Source organism: Eleutherodactylus coqui, chromosome 7 (assembly GCF_035609145.1).
Source record: "Eleutherodactylus coqui strain aEleCoq1 chromosome 7, aEleCoq1.hap1, whole genome shotgun sequence".
Lineage (NCBI taxonomy): Eukaryota > Metazoa > Chordata > Amphibia > Anura > Eleutherodactylidae > Eleutherodactylus > Eleutherodactylus coqui.
This window is the reverse complement of record NC_089843.1, coordinates 224023178-224045622: the sequence shown is the minus strand read 5'-3', so window position 1 is coordinate 224045622 and position 22445 is coordinate 224023178. Positions and strand designations below refer to the sequence as shown.

The 22445-nt window shown below is 50.1% G+C and overlaps 1 protein-coding gene across 1 annotated transcript in view; it reads left to right on the top strand.

Annotated features, from left to right (window-relative positions):
* LOC136573217 (scaffold attachment factor B2-like) overlaps window positions 1–22445 on the top strand; it is a 74702-nt gene that overhangs the window by 8427 nt on the left and 43830 nt on the right. Inside the window, 9 exon segments of the mRNA XM_066574499.1 lie at window positions 1060–1121; window positions 2927–2954; window positions 3500–3902; window positions 4170–4216; window positions 10882–10982; window positions 12419–12568; window positions 18793–18902; window positions 20158–20267; window positions 22203–22294. Coding sequence (XP_066430596.1) covers window positions 1060–1121; window positions 2927–2954; window positions 3500–3902; window positions 4170–4216; window positions 10882–10982; window positions 12419–12568; window positions 18793–18902; window positions 20158–20267; window positions 22203–22294 — 1103 coding nt within the window.

Sequence of the window (22445 nt, the reverse complement as noted above, 5' to 3'; positions counted from 1 at the left end):
TGACTGCTGTAGCCAATCACCAGCCCAGTGACCTTCTATAGCCAGGGATTGGCTGCAGCCGTCACATGGCCTGTCACAAAGACTTTCCTCTCTTTGAATGTCCCTACAAAGTAACAATTCTGGAGCGTCTCTCCATTTAATGACAAGTGGGTGTTGCCGTTCCCTTAGGGTAAGACTCTACAGACCCCACTGAGTTGGCGTTGATGGGACGTTGGCAGAATATGTAGGGCACAACCTCTGTGATACATGGACGACCCGCTTACTTTGTGGTACCGGAGCGTTCTGCCACGAGCCGCGCAGGCTTACTGATTCACATCGTGAAGATCGGATGTGTAGGGGGCGGGGCTTATGTGGATTGGGATTTATAGACTGACTTCTTGAGACCTTTTTCTAAGGCCTTCATCAGTCGGCGGCTGTCCAGGGCAGGGGGTTATTAACATGGGGCAGCAGGGTGACACTTGGGGGATTAATTGGCCCCAATGTTCTAATAGAGAGGCTCCAGACGGACAGCTCTGACATGGTGGGGTAAGTGTTCACCTCCTTCTAGATACGAGTCCCTTTAGGTCTCTGCTGGCTGCGCCCATCTACTCCGCAGGGTCAGACCGGTGTGCTGCGTCCTTGAGAGAGCTCTGCATAAGCCATACACTGCAGCAACCTGGTTATTACTGCTGAAGGCGGTTCTACGCGCTGCTGATTCATGCGGGGACTTGATTTTTCACACCCTGCTTCTGCATTTTGGCCTAGGTGTTGGTAAATACTGACACAATGTAACGTCCCACGTGACATCTGTCTGCGGTTGTACTTGCCTAAGGACCTGACCTGTAGGTCCTAAAGGGTGCGCTCAGCCCCTCCCCCTCTATAACGCACAGTCTGCAGAGTGGATCGCATTTAAACATAAAGGTTTCCCTTTAAGATCCTAGGCGAATGTCTTAAAGAAATGATCATCTTCATGGGGTGACTCAGTGGTTAAAATCCTTGTTTTGGGTGAACCTGGGATTTTTGTGCACAGAAATGTCCTCAAAATTGATTCAATTTTTACTCTTCTTGTTACTCAATTAGTTCAGAAGCCGGAAGAAGGAGCGGAGGACAACGGTGTGGAGGAGGAGTGCTGCGAGAGCCAGGTAGGCGGTGCGTTCAGTGCCACAAACCATACACTGCGGAGCGTCCTGTTGGGTACCGGCACGTAGTAAAGCCGTACTCGGGCCGCAGGAAGAGACGACTAGATGGTGCTGCGACCGGCGGACGCTACAAGATGGCGCAACACGTAAGGCGGAGGGGCGCTGCAACCGGCGGACGCTGCAAGATGGCGCAACACATAAGGTGGATGGGCGCTGCGACCGGCGGACGCTACAAGATGGCGCAACACGTAAGGCGGAGGGGCGCTGCAACCGGCGGACGCTACAAGATGGCGCAACACGTAAGGCGGAGGGGCGCCGTGACCTGCGGACGCTACAAGATGGCGCAACACGTAAGGCGGATGGGCGCTGCAACCGGCGGACGCTACAAGACGACGCAACCTGTAAGGCGGAGGGGCTCCGCGGCCGGCGCACGACGCAACCTGTAAGGCGGAGGGGCTCCGCGGCCGGCGCACGACGCAACCTGTAAGGCGGAGGGGCTCCGCGGCCGGCGCACGACGCAACCTGTAAGGCGGAGGGGCTCCGCGGCCGGCGCACGACGCAACCTGTAAGGCGGAGGGGCGCCGCGGCCGGCGCACGACGCAACCTGTAAGGCGGAGGGGCGCCGCGGCCGGCGCACGACGCAACCTGTAAGGCGGAGGGGCGCCGCGGCCGGCGCACGACGCAACCTGTAAGGCGGAGGGGCGCCGCGGCCGGCGCACGACGCAACCTGTAAGGCGGAGGGGCGCCGCGGCCGGCGCACGACGCAACCTGTAAGGCGGAGGGGCGCCGCGGCCGGCGCACGACGCAACCTGTAAGGCGGAGGGGCGCCGCGGCCGGCGCACGACGCAACCTGTAAGGCGGAGGGGCGCCGCGGCCGGCGCACGACGCAACCTGTAAGGCGGAGGGGCGCCGCGGCCGGCCGACGCTACAAGATGATCGAACACGTTGCGCTTTTTTTGGTCACTCCATCACCAAGAAAAAATGACCCGCAGAGTAACGTTATGTCATTTTTGTTGCAGTCTGCGAGACGCACTTAAAAATGCTGAATTTTTTTCCCATTTTACTCCACTTAGACGTTTTTAAAGTTTTTCAGTATGTTAAGTAGCACCAGCGAAAAAAACAACAAGCCCTCAGACAGCGACGGCGATGGATAAATAGAGGAGTTGCCTTTTTTTTTTTTTTTTAAAGGGGGGAGAAAAAACGAAAATGAGGGGGAAAAAAGGGCCGTCCGACATGGTGGTGCACGTACAGTGCATGTTGGGAAGGGGTTAATGATGTGTCTATAGGGGGCCACAAGGAATCTACTCTCTTTGTATTGAGACGACTTCCACACTTGGACAAACTTTTGGGGTGGATTTTGCCGCAGTTCCATAGTCACTCCGTTGGTGCGATCATTGTGGGTTGTCTGCGACCGCAGATGTCAGCCGTTGCAGAAATGACGCACGTCGGATGCCTCCAGCATGTGGCTGACCTGACAACCTGCCCATGCTCCTACATCACCCCTGAATCCCTCTACTACTTGCTACATGTGGATAATCCCATCCAATGTTGCACACTGTGTCTATCCGCAGCTCAGATGTCCAGTGGGCGGCCCTATCGGAGAATGACCCTTATCTGGGATCTGCCCATCACTAATGGCCCCGCCCACTTGACATATCTGGATCTTTTCCACCCAACTGATCGGCGTGTTCCTGCGGCTCCAGGACATGACGTGGACTGTTGGCGGATCCCTTGACCGTCACACACCGCACTATATTCGTTGGTCGCGAGTCGAGCTGCAGTTTATTTATTTTTCTTTCTCTCTACAGGAGAATGAAGACGCCCTCTTGGCACGAGGTATGATCTTAGTTTCAGAGTGACTTGGAGTTGTAAGACCCTTAACTTTCTTTTCGTTTCTGGCCCCTTTTGTTGGTCGGTTGCCGCTCTAGGTGGGCAGATCTGTGTAACTTGTGTTCTAATGAGATTTAATGGCTATCGGGAAGTAAGCTAACTCTTCCGTTCCGGTAACGAGGTCTGATCGTCCCGTACAACTGGCCATGCGCGACGCTATGGGATCGCTGTGTATCGCTGCCGTCCTCAGAAGCCGCACAACACCTTCCCTTGGAAGGCCTAGATAGGTTGGAAGCGTTGAAGTCTTACGAAGACGGAGGATTTCTACTCCACTTGAAGTCGGATGGAACTGAAGAGCACATGAAGTTTAAGCCGTTGCCGTTTGTCCTTTTTCGCGGGCGTTGAGTGTTTAGTGTAAATGCTTCCAGCTTGGTATGCCTATACTATGTGTGTGCTAGTCTAACGCGGCGGCCATGCTGGTTCCACATTTGTCATGTGCTTCTTTTTCCTGGTGATTAAATTGTGCCGTTCTATTCTTATTAAATCTATAGAAAATGAGAAAGTGCTCGAGATTTTGGGGGAAAATGATAAATGTGAACCGCTCAAAGAAGAAGCTCCACAAGTAGAAGAGTCCGTTAATGAAGAGGACAGTTCAGAGAATCCCAAGGAGGAAGACGTGTTTGTGACAATCGAGTCTGCGGACAGCATGATAGATTTAGCGGATGACGAGGGTAAAGCTGTAGGTGGTAGGGAGTCTAAGGAACCTCCAGACTGTGACATGGTAGAGCTAGATAAGGCCAGTGGCCAGAGTAGCCGGCCCGATAGCACCAAAAACCTGGAAAATGAAGACAAGACCAGTGATGGTGAAGACGGGACCAAGAAAAGTCAAGATGCACAAGATGAGAGCTCTGCCGTAAGAGAGTCCTCTTCAAAAGAGGACGATCAGAAATCGAGGTTTGTTGGCTTCTCGGTACTAGAAAGCAGTTTTTGTTTGTTTTTTGTTTTCAGTAAGGCAGATTCCCCGTTTGGGGACGGTGTGGGGATCTACAATCTTCTCTAGATCCTCCAGATATATCATTTGAATTGCTTCGCTTTTCTCACTCTTACTTTACCTAACTCGGAGAAGTGTGTGTAGTCTTAGACCTTTTTGTTCATTTGCCAATGATGGGCGATTTCGTCTTGTAAGATTACTGTTTGGCTAATTTTCATCTTTTTCTCTAGTTTGTCTCTTGAGGAAGCCGATAAAAGCATCACAAAGGATGACAAAGGTATATGAGACTGGGTGACTTCAGTTTTGGATGTTTTGCAGTAATGTTACTTGTTCTGGTTTAGTAGATTGTACAAGAGCTGAACGCTTAACTGACCAGCGAGCAGCCTGTTGGTTCCACCATCAATGATGCCAACCCTGGATGACCTTGCCAAGCAGTCAGCGACTTCACAGGAGGCTCGTTTCCAGACATACCTGCTTTGTGTATTTTATAGATTTAGCTCTCTGTAGACTGATGCTACACATTTATTACAGATGCCTTCCCGTTTAGAGTTGACCCAAATGGATCGGCTCTGAAAAAGGTCAAATACCTTTCGTAAATTTTCCTAGTTGAACGGAATATTGTGTTATCGCCCCCTGCGAGGAATGACCTGAGTGCTCTTGTTCAAAGATGCGCTTGTCTGTATGGACTGAAAGCCTTCTCTCCAAGCAGGGACTCTAGTCTACTCTTACTGCACCGTAAGGCTTCTGGTGGTATTCCATCAAGAGGTTTCGTACAGGCCGTCCTCACCCAAGGAATAGATTGACAACATCTCTCGATTGTTCCATTCATCAGCTTACAGCGCCTTGTGCTAATGCTTAGTTGGCATTACTAGCAGGCTCCACTGTACATGTTAGATGAGTGATAAGAGAATCCTTCCATCTCAGTCGTATTCTGGGAGGTTCTGTCTGTCCCTTCCAAAACAAGCAGTACAGTTGGATAACGTGACCTTGGTCGCCTACCCTAATCCCCAGAGCGGAGTGAAGGCACTTGGGAGTCTGTCAGCATTCAGCCGGTGTTGAGAATTAGGTGACTGACCCTCTTAGGAAGATGTGAGGGAAAAGATTTTGCTTCCCTATCCTTCCCTGCAGCGCACTGTCAGAAGCATCAGCCACATGGAGGACACTATACAGCAGTACCGAGCAGTGTAGCTGTGACTCAAGCACTGAGATGAAGTAAAACGCTTACCTGAGGCAGAGATGTTTTGTGTGTGTCTGCCAATCTCAGCTTGCCTCCCCCTCCTTAGGCTACTAGACAGATGTTGGTGACCTCCTCTGATGGCTTTGTTTCCAGCCTCTCTCCTCAATGCTGTTCTGAGCTGACTTTTTATAAATCTGATAACCCCATTCTCTATCCGGATTTAACCCATTTTCTGGCCCCAGCTGGTCTAGCGTTGATTCCTTGTTCAGAGGAGTGCAAAAACAAACCCTGGTGGCTCGCGCCGCCCTCCACAAAATATTTGAATAATCAAAAATAAAAATAGATGAAAATGTCTTTTTATTGGTATAGCGGACGGCAAGAATAAGAACTCCAGTGTGTCAGCCCCTTGTCCCTGTGCTTCCCACTGGCACCCTAATGTCCTCTTCTGCTGCCAACTGTAAGGGTGAAGCCAAACCCAATGGATGGTGATTGGCCAAAAGGATCTGGGATTGTAGAGGCGCTGTCTGCCAGATAACGCTCCACCTAGACAGGCGTAAGTATCCCAAGGAGAGAACACGAAAGGCTGGGAATAGGCACAGCACTCTACCCTTGGTGGAAATAGGAGGTCCTGGGTCAAGTGGTGAAGAACTTCTCTTTTATTGGACAACGTGCAAAGCCAGCATGTCAATGAACCGTTTTTGGGGCCAGACCCTCGCGGCAGTCCGGCTGGATGAAAATCTACAAACTAAGTGATGTGTACAAAGAATAACACTTGTCCGATAAAGAAGTCCTTCACTACTTCAGCCATGGCCTCCACTTTTAGAGTGCTGTGCCTATTCACCGGCCTTTGTAGTCCTTTCTCACTGTATATAATCCAGCTGACCTGATGAAGGGGTTTTGCTGTGAAGCGTGCCTTATGCTGGCTGGCTGCTATACCAAATAAGGAAAGGCACATTTCCTCCAGTTATTTGCTGGTTCCAGCAGTTTGTGTGGTGCTGCGCCGAGCCACCAGTTTATGGTTGTTGCACTCATGCGTTCCCTGGCACACTCCTGACCATCACGGCTCTTGTCTCCAGTTTTGGGCCATTCATCTTCTACTGATTTTTGCTCCACTCCCTTCATTCCGTTTTGCATATGTTCCTTGTTCAGAGTCGCTCAGATCGCTCGATTGTCCCGTTCTAATGTTGATTCGCACTGAAACGGAGCCATGCAAAACCAATTGGATTTTCTCAGGGGTCACATGTCTACTTTCCATACATAGAAGCTCCAATGATGAGGGACGGGTGCCTCTAGTACGGGGGCCCAAAATAACAATGTGTTTTAATGGGTCAGTGCGCATTTTCTTCTGTTTGGCCGGGGCACTTGCCAGGAATGACCTTTGTCGCCCTTCTACAGTATACGCCTTTGTCAGCGAATCGCTAATGGTGCGCTCTGAACTCCAATCTCACCTACGTCTATAATATAGATTATGTGGTCTTCTCCAGACGAGGGTGAGATTAAAACCATTGTTTAAATGACAAGTGCCCGATGCCCGCGTTTACATGTCACGGTTATCACTCCTTTTCGGCTGTTTGGGCGATTTTTGAGTGATAATCGTTGCGTGTAAAATGGCTTTTAGTGTTCTGTTGCGGTAACTGGAGGAGCCCAACAAGCAGTCCTGAGACAAGAGAGCGAGGACCCAAGGGTGACGGGCCACCAGAGGCCGACAGAAGATCTACCAACTGCAGGAACCTCGGTTCATGTATCCACTAAGCAGGATGATGTCCGGGGAGCGGCGCTCAGTTCCAGCAACTCGCCATGTCTGCATCATGGATCTGTGAGCCTTTGGGTTAGCAAACAATGGATTCCCGTTTGACGTTGACTGCAATGTCAGGTTCACTCGCCATAGGTCTTATCTATAGCATGAAAGGAACATTTAAAATAAGTTGGACCAATAGGAACACTCTCTGGACGCCCCTCTCAAAAGGAAAGTATTAGCCCTCAATGGATCATGCTTACACTGTTTCCCCTCGTGTTTCCTGAGTTTTTGCTGATTTTGTGATTGTTTTTGTTTCTTTTTGCTTTGCTTTTTTTGCAACTCCAGAATAAATTCCATTGACTATTTGAGTTTTGGTTTGTTCATTCTCTTTGAGATGCTGCGTCCAAGGAATGCAGCTGTTGGTTCAACCCGTGTCCGTACTATGGATCAGCCATCCGTGAGGAAGAACCTTGCCGTTCAAAGCGCACAAAAAGGCTTTGAACCTTCATCTGCAGCCGTAATGCTTTTTAGTTTTTGCTAATGAAGTTGCGTTTTATTTCCTCCTTGGCGTCCTACGCTGGAGCCGGCGTTATCGGAGCGTGGTTGTGTATATATGCAGTTCGTCTACGCGTGAGCATTTGTTTCACCTTTGTTACTACTGGATGGGAGCAGTTGATCCGGCTACATGACTATCTGAGCCCTAGTTGGAGGCCGGAACCTGCGAGCTGCTTCTGCTTTGGTCAGGCGGAGTCTCACTATTTGATCAGTTCATGAAAGGATACCGCCAAGGAACCAAAGCGTTCAAAAAGAATTGCAACCTGTCTTAAGTTTGTCCGAGACCGCCTGTGTGTTCTACAATGCTTCTGGGGGAAATGCTCCATGGACAGAAGAGACAAAATTGGAACTTGGTAACATAAATGCTCCGGAGAAAAAAGCTGAGCACCAATACAAAAACCTCCTTCCAGCTGTGAAGTGTGGCGAAGGGAGCTGCTGCCTTGGCATCGTTCAGGTAATAATGAGGGCAGCCATCCATGACTTCGAGCTCAGGAGCCCCCGAGTGATGCAACAACGTAATGACCCGAACCCAGAAGTAAATGAACTGAAGAACGGTTGTGTTATGGAACGGCCAAGGTCATTTATAACCTTACTAATATGATGTGGCATGACCTGGAGAGGGTAATGCACACAAGGCATCCCAGAAATATTGATTTAATGAAAACCTATTTGCTGGAAGAGCAGTTCCAGATTTTCTCCTCAACGATGTAGGCCTCTTATTTTCAGCGACAGGAAACGTTTGATGGAGATGATTGCAACTCAAGGTTGGTATCCTAAATTCAAGGGTTCACTTATTTTTCTCCTTGTACTGGGGGTATTTACTGAAGTGCTCAATAAAAGACATGAGTGGTACAACAGCCTTTGTTTTATTGGTTAGTTTGTGTATAATTGTCTTACATAACAATCTAAGCACACTTTATTAGTCATCTCTGCACAACATTCAGGTAATTCTAAAGGGTTCAGTTACCCCCCCCCCCCCCCCCCCCCCCCGATTGTTAGAGGCGAGTGTCACAAGATGATCATTCATTCACTTCACCTATCGATGGTTTTGTCGTTATGACTGCCTTGGTGTGGGCTTCCCACATAGTCGCTCCCTACCATTTATGATGATACTTGCTGGTCAAGCGTGTTTAGTCCCAGTATTAGGACTTACAGGGCGGTTCTTGAGAACTCGTGAGAGGTACTATATGACGCCTCCCAGAGGTCGAAGACTTGTTCTTCAGCAGCCAAGGGGAGCAAGCAGTCTGGAATAGACTGTTGCTGAGGAGCACCGGTGTCCAGGGTTCTGCAGGCTCTAACGCACAACGGGCTAATATTGGGGAAAACGGGATCTTTATTCCCCAGTTAGAATTCTGTTAAACTTTTATAAAATATCTTCATCAAACACAACCTGAACGCTCGCTCCTTCCATTTTAAGGGGGTTTTCCACCCTAGAGAAAATCCTTTCTGACAGCTGGCATACAGATACCTTCTCCTCTTGTAGGATGTCCGCCGGGGCCAGGAGCTTACAAGCTTGCAGGCTGCAGTATGACTGCTCGGGGTGTGCTGGTCCGTCGGCATTCTTTCAGGTTTCCCTTTTTAATGTATTTGGCAGGGGACCTGCGAGGTTACCTACGGGCACCGGGGACCTGCGAGGTTACCTACGGGCACCGGGGACCTGCGAGGTTACCCACGGGCACCGGGGACCTGCGAGGTTACCCACGGGCACCGGGGACCTGCGAGGTTACCCACGGGCACCGGGGACCTGCGAGGTTACCCACGGGCACCGGGGACCTGCGAGGTTACCCACGGGCACCGGGGACCTGCGAGGTTACCCACGGGCACCGGGGACCTGCGAGGTTACCCACGGGCACCGGGGACCTGCGAGGTTACCCACGGGCACCGGGGACCTGCGAGGTTACCCACGGGCACCCGGGACCCTCTCACAAGCTGAGCAGTTGTAACCAGTTCTGTGTTATACTGTGCATGTAGGTGGGAAGATGTAGAAGTACACAACGCTCCCTATCGGGATGTAGGCTTTATCTTCAGCCCCTATACTATTCAGGAAACTTCTCTAAAAACGACCTATTTTTGCACAGGGTTTTCATTAACCTTTTTTTTTAGGTGGGAATACAAAAAGCCCCCCAGCAATCCTACCCTTGTCTTTGGGGTTTATCATGTTTCTGGACTGTAAGACGCCCCCCGGGGGTAGACAGCGGAAAAAAATATTTCATACTAATTTTAACAACTCTACAAAGTGGAGTGGCTGCCGGCAGTAACTTTGGTGTTCACAGGGACCAGGCGGCTTCTCTTAAAGCTAGTGTATGCGTTCAAACAATGGCGCAAGCGCATGGACTGACATTGTACGTAGTGACCTGCAGCTGGCACACGGATCTTATTACCATAAAGTCCCCATGTAATACAGGATGCCTACTACTAGTGCTCACATCCTGGGCGCCATGATGCCAGGAGTTTCCTCTGGCAGCAGCTGACCTCCATTGGAAGTACCCCCGTTTCCCTGAAAATAAGACAGCGTCTTCTATTAATTTTTGCTCCCAGAGATACACTAGGGCTTATTTTCAGGGAATGTCTTATTTTTCCATGAAGAAGAATTCACATTTATTGTTGAACAAAAAGATGCCCATTTCTTATATCCTGTCCAGTAGTTGTCATCACAGACCAGCAGAGCCAGACAAACTGGGAATCCTATCAGGCATTCCTTGTTCCTACCATTATTTCCATGTACATCCTGTCTAGAGACTGTAACCATCAGCCCCTAAAGAATCAAAGTGACACACTGGTTGCCTGACTCGCACACAGGGCCACAAAAGATAAGGGCTGTAAAGTACCCGGCTCCCACACACAGTCTGCCGACTGTAACCATCACCGACAGCAGTTCCTGGACCACTTGTACAGCAGGGACGCTATTGAAGCTTCTTGCCACCAGGGGGAGCTCATCACAGCACTCACAGCAGGGACAGAGCTGTGTCGGGGGAGGCCTTATATTTAGCACTAGGTCTTATTTTCAGGAAAACACGGTACATGCTGGGGGCTTATCACTGGGGGGCTGAAGAGAGGTGAAGTTTGTGGGGTGTGTTTTTTGCCGGGCTCAGCTGTTTAATTTAGTTTTTTTCTGTAGTGGGAAAGCCCCTTTAAACGGATGGCGGGAGTGTTTTGTGTTTTTGGGTTTTTTTCTTTTGTTTTTTTTAATGGAGTTAGTTTTTCACGACCAAAAAAAAAAAAAACCTGAAACCTTCTGGTTTTCCCCAATATCGGCATATTGTGTTACAGCATGCAGATTTTTGCCCATGGGATTTGAGGCTGGGACGCCAGTGCTCCAAGGGGGAGGTGCTGGCACCGTGCAATAAGCTTTGTTACACGTAGGGGGTGCTGCCAGCAGTTACATTTGTACGCAGCCCCTCTGACACTTGATGGCTCTCGCTGTAGCATTCCTCCATTCTCTTACCAGCTTACCTCTCGCTGTTTCCTGCAGGACCAATTGATGGCAGCTCTGGTAAGAATCTGTGGGTGAGCGGCCTTTCTTCTACCACAAGAGCAACAGACCTGAAGAATCTGTTCAGCAAGTATGGGAAGGTACGGTGTATTATATAATGTGCCGCCTCGGGCAATGCCCATGTGGGCACATGCGTTCTGTGCACTCCAGCATTTTATGGGTAGTGGCTGCAGTATATCCCATATTAGAGTTCTAGCCGATTGCAGACCTTTAACCCTGAGATGCTATTGTTAATGGTGATCATGTCACCTAAAGAGTTTGACAGAGGAAATCTGCTCCATCCGAGTCCATTAATGCCCCCACAACATGATCACGGAGTGCCTGCGGGTTGCCGTGGCAGCCAAGGACCTAACCAAAGCGCCAAGGTCTCCCTTGGTACAGATCCATTAGAATGGGGACCCAAAGCACTATGCAGTGGAGTCTCTCCAGAAGACCCCCAAGTGAGAAGAGCACCTCTTTGTGGCAGATGTGCCTTATCTAACATCGGGGTTCGGGTATAACCAGCCCATTTATAGTACTTGGCAAAAAAATGGAGGTAGTTGTTAAAACCTTCCTCAGATGAACGCAGGGGGCGGTAAATGCTGTTACAAAAGACCATGTCCTTGTGTATGTCACTGGCATATGATGGAGGGATGTAGAATGCCACCAAAAGGAATGAGTGCGAGTATAGAACAATACAGATACAGACCTGCCCTACCACCCGAAACAGCTGCCTGTGTATGGTGGTCTGGCTTGGCTTACAGTTCCCAGTCAAAGGTCTGGCATTGATTTGCAGGAATGCTGCCTTCCAGTAGCTGGCGCTGCAGAGGTATTGGTCCATTGTCCCATTTGCTTATCTCCCAGAGGAGCCTAGATGACATTATAAGTCTCCTCACTCTCCTTAAGGAGAAACTACCATTCGTGAGCCCTGAAGGTGACGATGTGGCACGTGTGGAGGAAGGCATGGACACGTTAATTGCCTTCATCTGACAAGCCGGTGTAAGTGGGGTAACATGTACCCACAATTTGTAGCAAAATAGCAGCAGTGATAATCAGGAACTTAATGAGGGTAAGTGGTCAGGAGCTTACCACACGCTCGGTCACGCCACGCCATCACTCATCTCGCAGTAGGACCTTGCTCAAAATGTGTATTCTGGAGCATTTTGTCCTGTAAACTATATAGAAGATGGGACTTGTGGTTTAGTCGGGTGACCCGGAGGACACTAGACAGTCTGCAAGCCCTGAAGAACGGCCCCTTGTCCGGCATGAGCGGTTGTGTAGAAGTAACCTTATTGGTTCTTCCTTTGACTCCGGTAACCACCTGCTTTCCCCGTTTTGTTTTGTTCTTGCGTTTACTGTGATTTCTTCCGCCGGAGCAGGGCTTGTCATGTGACGATGCAGTGTTGGCCCTCGTAGCGGGACGTTGGTCCTAACTGGATGCTGGACCACTGTCTAGTTAGATCGGTGTTCTGTTGACTACAATTTAGTGTCAAGTCTGTTAATAGTTGACCTTAATTTTCAAACTTTCGTTTCCCAGGTTGTTGGTGCCAAGGTGGTGACCAACGCTCGCAGTCCCGGAGCCCGCTGCTACGGGTTTGTCACAATGTCGTCCTCCGAGGACGCCACAAAATGCATCAACCATCTGCACAGAACAGAACTTCATGGAAGGATGATCTCCGTGGAGAAGGCAAGTACTTGTAACTATCAGCAGAGTCACTATAAGATCTACTTGACCTCAGGATGGAGGTAGTTGATCAGCAGAGGTTGCTGCTCGGCTCCACGTGGGTCAGCCAAGTACTACTGTCATTTCAGTCCCTACCGGGCCTAGCGCTGTACATTGTATGGCGTTTGTGCTTGGTGTTGCAACTCTGTCCCATTCACTTGAATGGGATGGAGCTGCTCTCAGGCTATGTGACTGATGTCTGGGACATCGCAGGCCTGAGAAGAGGCCAGGATGCTCATTAGAGTGCCGAGGCCTAATCAGTCAGCTGATCAGTGGGGCTTCTGAGTGGTGGATCAACTATTGATGACCTATCCTGAAGAGAAGTCACCGATGCTATACGGTAGTCCTGGGAAACCCCTTTAAGTAGCTGGGAAAACTACAAGGTGCTTTGCATCAGATGCTCCCAATATTAGACAGCTGCCGGGGCTACTGGACCACTCGAACTTCTGTGAGGAGACGCAGTTGGCATCATTAGAGGTTCCCTGCCAAGTAGGTATTTAGTGCATCACCACTTCTGTAGTGACTAATGTCTATGCAGTGTCTGTTCTGCAGCCCAGACTATGATGAGCTAATGTGATGGAAGCTGCCTGGATGGGACATTTATCAATAATGTATGTGCTGCACAATGTCCTGATGCCTCATAGAAGACCTCTTACTACTTCTCCACCGATGCCCCCTGTAGGCACCACTATTGCCTGAGAGGTTTCTGACCAACGGAACAAGTTTCCTTCAGTCAGACATTACAGTTCGGATAGTCTCCAACTAATTCCACAAAAACTCTACATAAATGACCCCATTTTGTTCTCGTGCCAGTTCAGGGATGTGTGACCGAGGATCAGGGGTCCTGTTCATGTAAATGTACGATCCCTAAGTCCAGTTACATGCAGGAACCAGTGGGCACAGTACTGCGGCACCTGCCATACATTGATGTGTGCCCAGGAGCTGTGACCAATCTGTGGCAGTGGTTGGCATCGGAATAACTCCAGTTACACTGTATCTGCTTAGATGCTGTGGTCCGTCGGGAGGGAGGTCCGGCCGTTGCCTCATCGGCGCTCCCGCAGTGTCGGATAGGGCCTCATGAAGGCCCCCAGGTCTTCCATCTTGGTACTTGTTTTAGGCACTTCCACAGGCAGGGACTAATGGCATACTTGCCTGATTTACTCTTGAAAAGCATAATACAGAACCGAGCAATCACACGGTCAAGGCGCCTAGTGAGATGATAAAACTACCCCTCCCACAAGGGCCATCTGTAAGATCTGGGAGAGGTCTACAGATGTTGCTCTTCCAGAAGCAGCGCCACAGCTTATGGTATTACAGCTTACCTCTTCTCATGTTGGTGAAGCATAGATGCAATACTGGACACCACTTGTGGACTACTGTGGTACTGCCAGGAAGCAACCTCCTTGCCAGAAGTTCTTGATAGATCTGATGTAATCCCACATCCAGACATCGCATTATTACCAAGTTACAATAAACCTGATGGATTCTACTTTTTAAACTAAACTAAAAATGGAATGGAGTTCCCGAGTGCCGCTCCTGTCTGTATGTGGGAGTGGGTCTTGGAGACCGGGGAGTTGACGGTCGTTCTTGGTTGCTGGCACCAGCTGCTATATGACTTCCCCCACTTGGTTGGGATACACGGTGTGCCACTGACTTCTTTACTGTGTACTAGAGATGATGTGGTATAGACAGTGGCGGTACCTGGGTGGAGGTCGGGTGTAGTGCTGGGGAGTCGGTCCTCGTCATTATATAATATCGGAGCGGCACTGGGTGTAGAATGGTACAGCCCAAAAGCCTGGGAAGAAGGCTAAACCCTGTAATGCATTCACGTCCCCAGATGTCACTAAAGTGTCTCCATTTTTATTTGGTAGAAGCAGTAACGCAATGCTGCTGGAGCAACACACCAGTTAATAGCGGGGCCCTGGTTGGACGCGTTACTCATACAGGTGCCCATTTCCCATCCCGTCATTAACTAGCGTGTGTACCCAACAATACTGAAGAGGAAGGATTCTGTTACCATGGCGTCCATCCTGACGGCACACATGGAGGTTACACCTCCCGAGCGCGTTGGGACAGGAAGAGGAGAGTTCTTCAGGCCGCCTCCCACCATCCATCTCCAGTGTTTCTTCCTGTCCCAATGGACACAGAGGGAGTTCTCAGTGCCAGAGGATGGACGGAAACTTTTGTTACCGAGGAGTCCCATGTCCGGTGCCCGCTCAGGAGAGTGGGGAGACCGCCGGTGGTCAGGAGATCGCAGACCCTCGGCAAATACCTCAGCATCCCTGCTCTTGGGTCCGTCTAGCTGCCTCCATCCGTTGCGCGCTCCAGAAGCGTCAGCGCGCCAAATTCAAAATAAAGGTGCAGGTTCGAATTCCTGAGATCTTTCCTGCGGGATTCAAGCTCTGCATCACCTCCTTACGCCATGGGCAGCGGTTACCATCTGTGAGTAGTCCATTTGGACAAAGCAAAAACCAGTAATGCCTATGTGGGTTGGTATAATGACTTCTCCTATTTACAGGAAGAAGCGTTATAAACGAAAAACCGACAAAAAGAGAATTAAAAGATGTGCGTTGTATACTGAGAAATTAGACGACAATGCAAAAAAGCCGATATGTAGGGACTGTACAGCAAAAATCCTTAATGGAGGGCATTACTCTAATGGTGAGGGAGGAAGTTCAGGCTATACGGTTGGAGCCGGCCTCCAAGCCTCAGCCCAGACCTTCCAGGCCGGCTAAAAGGGCGTGTACACAAGACTATATGTCGTACTCATCCGAACCGTCTGAGATGGAGTCATCTGAGTTATCAGTGTCCATCATAATGGACGAGGATGACAAATATCTAACCAGGACCTCGAGGAGTTAATAATGGCAGTACATAACACGATGGAAGTGGTTGAGTTCCAACAACCGAGATGGGTGCAGGACGAGATGTTCGGGGGTCTCGGCGCAGGGGATGTTTTCCTGTAAATGAGAATTTAAAGCAATTCCTTACTGAAGAGTGGGGCCGAGCCGAGAGACGGCTATCCATTGCTAGGGAGTTGAAGGATAGGCTCCTGCTCAAACCAGAGGACCCGACCTTGTGGGATACGGCGCCGAAGGCGGACATATAGGTAGCAAAGTTAATCATGAAAACTTCCCCACCCTTTGAGGACGCATCGCAATTAAAAGAACCGATGGGCAGACAAGTGGAGGGCTTCCTAAAAGGAGCCGGGGAGTCGGTCTACTTAGGTAGAGTCCAGTATAGCAGCTGAGTCTGGTGAGGACCGCGTACCGATGGCTGCATCAACTCGAGTCTCATTTAAAGCAGAAAACATTGAAAGAAGAAATATTGAAGTGTAAGAAGCCTGCAGTCTCCTGGCGGATGCCTCAGCGCAGACGGGGAGGTTCGCCGCCAGAAGTGCAGTATTAGGACATTCCGCCAGGCGGTCGTTATGGCCCGGAGCCTGAACCAGGGACACATCAAAGAACAAGCTGTGTTCCATCCCCTTTCATGGCGGATGTATGTCTGCTCCCGTATTGGATAAGATCCTGGAGAAGGCGGGAGATGAGAAAGGAGGACTTCCAACAGATTATTTACCGAAAAAGAGCTGGTCATTGCGGAAGCAGACATATCAGCAAGGGCAAAACGGGCAGCTGTTCCATCTTTACCCATAGGCCCGAATCCAAGTAAGACTACAGGTCCGGTAGGGGGTATGAGGTAGGCTCTCTTCACTGAAGGTTCTGAGGGTAGTATCGCTGGGATACAAACTGGAGTTCTCATCCTTCCCCGCCCCCCCCCCCCCCCCTAAAAAAAGATTGGAGGGGGGGGCTCAAAATGTATTGCTAATGGGAGCCATCATACCAGTCCCTGTGGGGTAGGAGAGGGTTCCCGTTATTCTTTATTTTTTGGTGCCTAAACCAAATGGTTCTTTTAGAACCATACTCCATTTAAGCCCTTAAAGGGGTTCTCCGGCCGTGACGAGTGCATGTAAGCACTTCTGTATGGCACTCTGTATTATACATTGTGCACTGTAAATGAGCCATACAGAAGATATATACTTACCTACAGGGGTGCCCCCTCCCAACCCCCCCCCCCCCTCCTTCCCGTGTTGACAGTCCTGTAGTCCCTGGTTACGACAAATTTCTTTCTTCTGTCTTCTCTTGTCGGGGCGTGGATGTGCGTCCTGTTAGTTCGCGTATGCGCAGTAGCGCTCCTCTGGCTGTGGACGCGTGCCTGTTTCTTTCCGCATGCGCAGTATCACCTGCTGGCTCGGGAACACAAGGCAGTTCACAGTGAAGCCAATCCGGCAGGAGCGTCCACCAGTCCTCAGCTGGAGGGTAAGTATTACTACTGGGGGCGGGAGCAGTGTTTGTGGGGGGGGCCGTCACAATTACTTGTCGCACAAGGGGGTGGGAATGGGGGGAGCTGTCGCCCTTACTTGTCGAGTGGGGGCTGTCGCTATAACGTGTTGCACAGGGGATGGGTGGAGGGGAGTGGGGGCTGTCACCATTACTTGTTGGGAGTGGGGGCTGTCACCATTGTTTGTCGCACTGGTGGGTGGCTGTCACCATTACTTGTTGTCTTCATTGCCCCAGCATGGCCAAAGAGGCCTTGGCTTCCACTATTCACCTCCAGGGGCGATACCCCAATAGTGCTGCCCTTCTGGGAGGACCTTCTGTCACAAGGTGTTTTGCCAGATTTGTTGGATGAAGCCAATGGCCTGGCTACTGAGTAGCAATGATTAAGGGACCAAGGCCTATCGCGTCAGGTAATAAACACACTCGAGTCATAAGAACATGACCTCCAATATTCTAGGATTTGGAAAAAATGTTTCCACTGGGATCGGTCAGACCGCCCAGATCTAAATCGTCCCGACCATACAAAGAGCCTAGATGTTTTTCCAGGAGGGTCTAGATAAGGGTCTTGGCCCTAGAACCCTGCGAGTGCAGGTAGCGGCTGTCCGTTCCCTTTTTGATGTTCGTCTGATAGAAAACAGATGGGTGAGCAGGTTTCTGCGGGAAGCAGATAGACTTTAGCCTTTAGTGAGAAAAATGATCCCCTCCTGGGACCTTAATGTGGTACTAGAAAGTCTCTGCGAAGCTCCTTTTAGCCAATAGAGGCGTTATCCCTAAAGATCTATTAAAGTAGCCTTTCTAGTAGCCATCACAAGCGCTAGATGCATTGGTGAGTTCCAGGCACTATCTTGCAGGAACCCTACTTAAAGGTATTGGTGGATGGAATAGTGTTGAGCCTAGGTCAATCCTTTTCCTGAGGTGGTGTCCACATTTCACATGGAACAAGAGATGGCTTTGCCCTCCTTTTGTCAAAACTTTAAGAAGGACACAGAACGGCGTTGACACAATCTAGATGTCCGTCGTGCCGTCCTGACAGATTTACGAGTCTCACAGGCATTTAGGAAATCAGATCATTTATTTCTTCAATTTCAGGGACAAAACAAAGGAAAAAGCAGCGTCAGAAGACCCCATCGCTAGACTGATCCAGACAGCAATTTGGGAAGCGTATAAATCCAGAAATGTGTTGACCCCGGAGGGGATAAGAGCTCAACTCTACAAGGCTCTTGCTTCCTCATGGGCCGAACATAGTGGAGCCTCGAAGTAGCAGATTTGTAGGGCCGCGACGTGGTCTAGTGTCCATACATTTTCCAAGCACTATCTCTTGGATCTCCATTCTGGTAGGGTGCTAGCTTTCGGGTGGAAGGTCCTCCAGGCCGTGGACCCCCTAATGTCACTGTGATCTGGTATTGCCTCCATGTGTGCTGTCAGGGTGGACGGTATGGTAAAACTAGAATTATTCTTGCTGTTCCTTTTCCATGAGTCCATCATGACGGCACACACTAACCCCCTTGTAGATGATATGTATATTGTGCCTGTGACCGGGGTGTTGGTATTTTCAGCAACAATAAGTTTGGGCCACGTACCCCTTGTGAGGATTTGACGTCACTGGAGATGGATGGTGGGAGGCGGCCTGAACTCTCCTCTTCCTGTCCCAACGAGGTCAGGCGGGGTAACCTCCATGTGTGCCATCAGGATGGACTCATGGAAGAGGAATTAACGGTAAGAAGAACTCCAGCTTTATAAGCTGGCTCTACCAAATAAAAACCGAGAAGGTTTAATGAGGACAACTGTGGAAGGTCATGATGAAAAGTCTAAGGATTGTTCTTGATTCATGTTATTTCCTTAATTATGTAGGCAAAGAATGAGCCGGCTGGTAAGAAACCTTCAGACAAGAAAGAGACCGAGCCCAAAAGAGCGAAGTCCTCCAGTAGTGATCGACGCCATTCATCAGAGAAGTCGGAGAAGTAAGCCCATGCTCTGGGAACGCTTTGTGCTGCTGAGCTTGCTACATTTCAGCGAGGTGTCGTGGCTGCATCCTTGTCGGATTTACAGCCTGTATTTATGTAGATAATGCTAATAACTACATAATAAGGTGAGCGCAGACGAAGAGGGTCTGTCCACAGCTCTGTGCATGATGTGCAGCCCACTGGACCCCCCCATCAACTGCTGAAGGGCTCCAGGCTCTGTTGGGCGACTCTTCTGGGTTCTTCAGGAAGGTACAGATGCGGCATCGTACCACCGCCCTCCAGTGTGCCCAGGCAGCCCAACAGACCCCCCGTGAACTGCTGGAGGGCTCCGTTGGGCGACTCTTCTGGGGTCTTCAGGGAGGTACAGATGCGGCATCGTACCCCTGCCCTCCAATGTGCCCAGGCAGCAACACCAGACCCCCATGAACTGCTGGAGGGCTCCGTTGGGCGACTCTTCTGGGGTTTTTAGGGACATACAGATGGGGCATCGTACCCGCCCTCCAAGCAGTGGGTCACACTCTGCAGAAACTGGGTAACAAATTGGGTGCTGATTTGTATTTTTTTTCTTGCCTATTACTCCTTGCGAAAGTGGAAGATTTGGGGGCTAACCTGTTGGAAAATGAATAATTACAGTTTTTCCAAGTCCAATTTTAGAACGATTGTGGGCGATTTCTGCCATCCGTGGATTCGGGGGATAAACTTTGGGTTTTGCTTCTTTCCTCACTCTGCTGTGTTACAGAGAAAGATGGTAAAGTCTGCGGGATAAAACTTCTCTAATTTCTCCTCCATTTTGCTTTAATTCCTGTAAAACGCCTAAATAAGGGACTTTATAAATGGCATTTTGAGGGGTGCAGATCCTAAAACTGGGCGATCCGTGGGGGTGTCCTCAGAATTACATTGGTCCCTTGTTAAGGGGAGGTTTTGGAGATTTCCTTTAAGATTTTAGACACAAATTGCCAGTCTACTTCTAAGCGTAAACACGATGATGCCACCCCGCGGCGCCGGAGGAAACCGTCAACAGGGATTGGTGGTTTCAACATCCGTCTTACAAGCAGAAAAATGCAACATTGTGAGGAAAAAAGGATTTATTTAATAACTACAAACCTGCCAACCAAACCCGACCAATGACATGAGGCACGACGGGTCATGTGACAGCTCCCAAGCGCGTGCCAAATGGGGTCCACATTGTCTGCAGGGAAGCGGTTGAATAGTTACCACGTAGATTACGCATTTTTTTCCCCCGTTATTTAAGGCCTTCGCCGAGCAAAAAGGACGAGGCGTCCAGCAGAGGCGATGAGAAGACTGCCGGGGACCAAGGGGACAAGAGTGGAACGCCGGAGCGCTCGCGAGCTGACCGATCCGGTACGTTGCCGCGTGTGCGCCTGGGATTTATCCCGTTTCCATTAACTCCTTAAGGAGCGGGGGAGGGGAGCGGTCTGCGGGAGAACCACAAGGAGCCGTGGGCGTGGCATGTTTTAAATTGCTGACTTTTTTCATCCATTATACGGGGCACGAAGGGCTGCAGAACGCGCGGCCGCGTACGGGCATGTTGATGGCTCTTGGAAGGTGGGGATGAAAATAATGAAATCTCTGGTCCTGAAGGGGTTAAAATAAACCTGACAAACACAGTTCCAAGCAGATGAGGCCGGATCTATTCGGCGTCCGCCTGGGTAGGTGTGTTTAACCAGGATGGCGTGTGTACGGATGTAAATGTCGCACCGCGTTAGACGCCTGCATGGATGTGAATGGGGCTTCTCAGACAAGCGTTCCACCGCGGCGTTTCTAAGGCGCTGATTTTCGATCGGTCTGAAATAAATGGGGAGCGTTTTCAAGCCTGTAAAAAACGAGGTGAAACCTGTGAAGTGCAGAGAATTCTGTGTTTATAGTTTGTCATCTCTTGGAAAACGCCAGCGTTCTAGTGTGTGATCCGCTGTCATGGCGGCAACCAGTGGGAGTCCCCGTGTGACAACCGACAGTAAACCTTCACGGGTGCTTAGACATTCTTTAATTAATGCTAATTAATGCTAATGATCTGCCGGAAGCTAAAGAGTTCTTCAAACCCCGCCCCCTTCAAACCCCGCCCCTTCTCCGACTAGCCGCCACCCTCAGGTGTACATCAGTGTTGATGGCGTGGTGCCTCCCTGCTGCGCCCGTGAAGTCGAGGTGAATACACCTGGCTTTGTGGCGTATGTGTGGGTGACCCAGGGGAAGGCGGACAGCTGGAGAAGGGGCTGAGTTTAAAGAATGGCGCGCTGACTCATAGGCCATATTGGGCGCGCATAGAATTTCTAAAAACGCATCTTTTATAAACGGCGCGCCCTGCGTGACTCATGCTGGTTAAAGCCACCAGAACTGGACAGAACTTTCTTATGAAGCCATTGCCCACTTGTAGACGGACGGGGAGTGTATGAACGCCGCACATCGCTTGTTTTAGGAGGTCTTACGCTTCGAGTCGTCTGATTGGATCACACTTTTTTGCCAACAAAAGGTTTTTTTTCTTTAAGCTTTCTTTTGAAAACAAAATTACACTTTGGTGCAAAATTGCATGAAGGGGCGTGTGCACAAAGTGCCCAGGGGGCGGTCGGCAATGTGCCAGGGCGTAGGGGGCGAGTAGGATTCCTTTAAACATGTCAGAAGTGTGACAATTGTCCTGACTACTGGAGGTGCAAAATGTCCAAAAGCCCCTTTCAGTGAAGGGTTAAAGCTCCGACCGCTTCCGTCGTAGAGGTGATTCAGCGAGTGCAGAACCAAAAAGACAAGATGTCGTCTAAAGCATATTAGTGCAGCATGCACCTCATGCCAGTAGGGGGCAGTCAGCTGCTACTACCTAGTATGCCTTTCCGTCTAAGCACTCCTAGAGCCCTTCCGGGTGGGTCATGTCATCTCATTGTGACCGCCTGGGATTTACTTGGCTTTCTGTTCTCTCAATAAGCCCCTATTTGTTTCCAGAGCTTCCTGGACTGTACCCCACAGGCTCCTCAGAGGGGACACAAACCCATCAGTTACTGCTGTCACACAGTTATCCGCCATGACTGTATATACTGGTGGTCTTTAGGCAAGTATAGCAGATACTGATAGCAGAGGTAGTACTGGCTCTAGCGCCCATGTGATGTATCATGGGATCGATTGTGCAGCGGAAGAGAAAGCAAAGTGCAATCAGTTGGTGTGTTGGCGGCCGGCCGCTGCGCTCCATGGAGGGACGTCCAGGCTATGGCAGCTGCACCGACCCTTTAATACTATTGCCTTATTTAGGGTAACGGTACTTTTGGTTTATGCTTTATCTTCCTCCTCTTCCAGAGAGCCGAGGAACTGAGCGGACGGTGGTCATGGACAAATCCAAGGGGGAGCCTGTAATCAGCGTGAAGACCTCTTCGGAGTCAACGGAAAGGGTAGGAAGACCTAAACATTGGGAGGTTCTTTCATGGCTAATTTCAGCAGACTCGTCTGATGGGGGCGCCGCTGATTATCTGAGTTACTGCAGTCTCTGCCCTACACAGAACAGTCATTGTGCTGTTGGAGCACTGACCAGCGTTACTACAT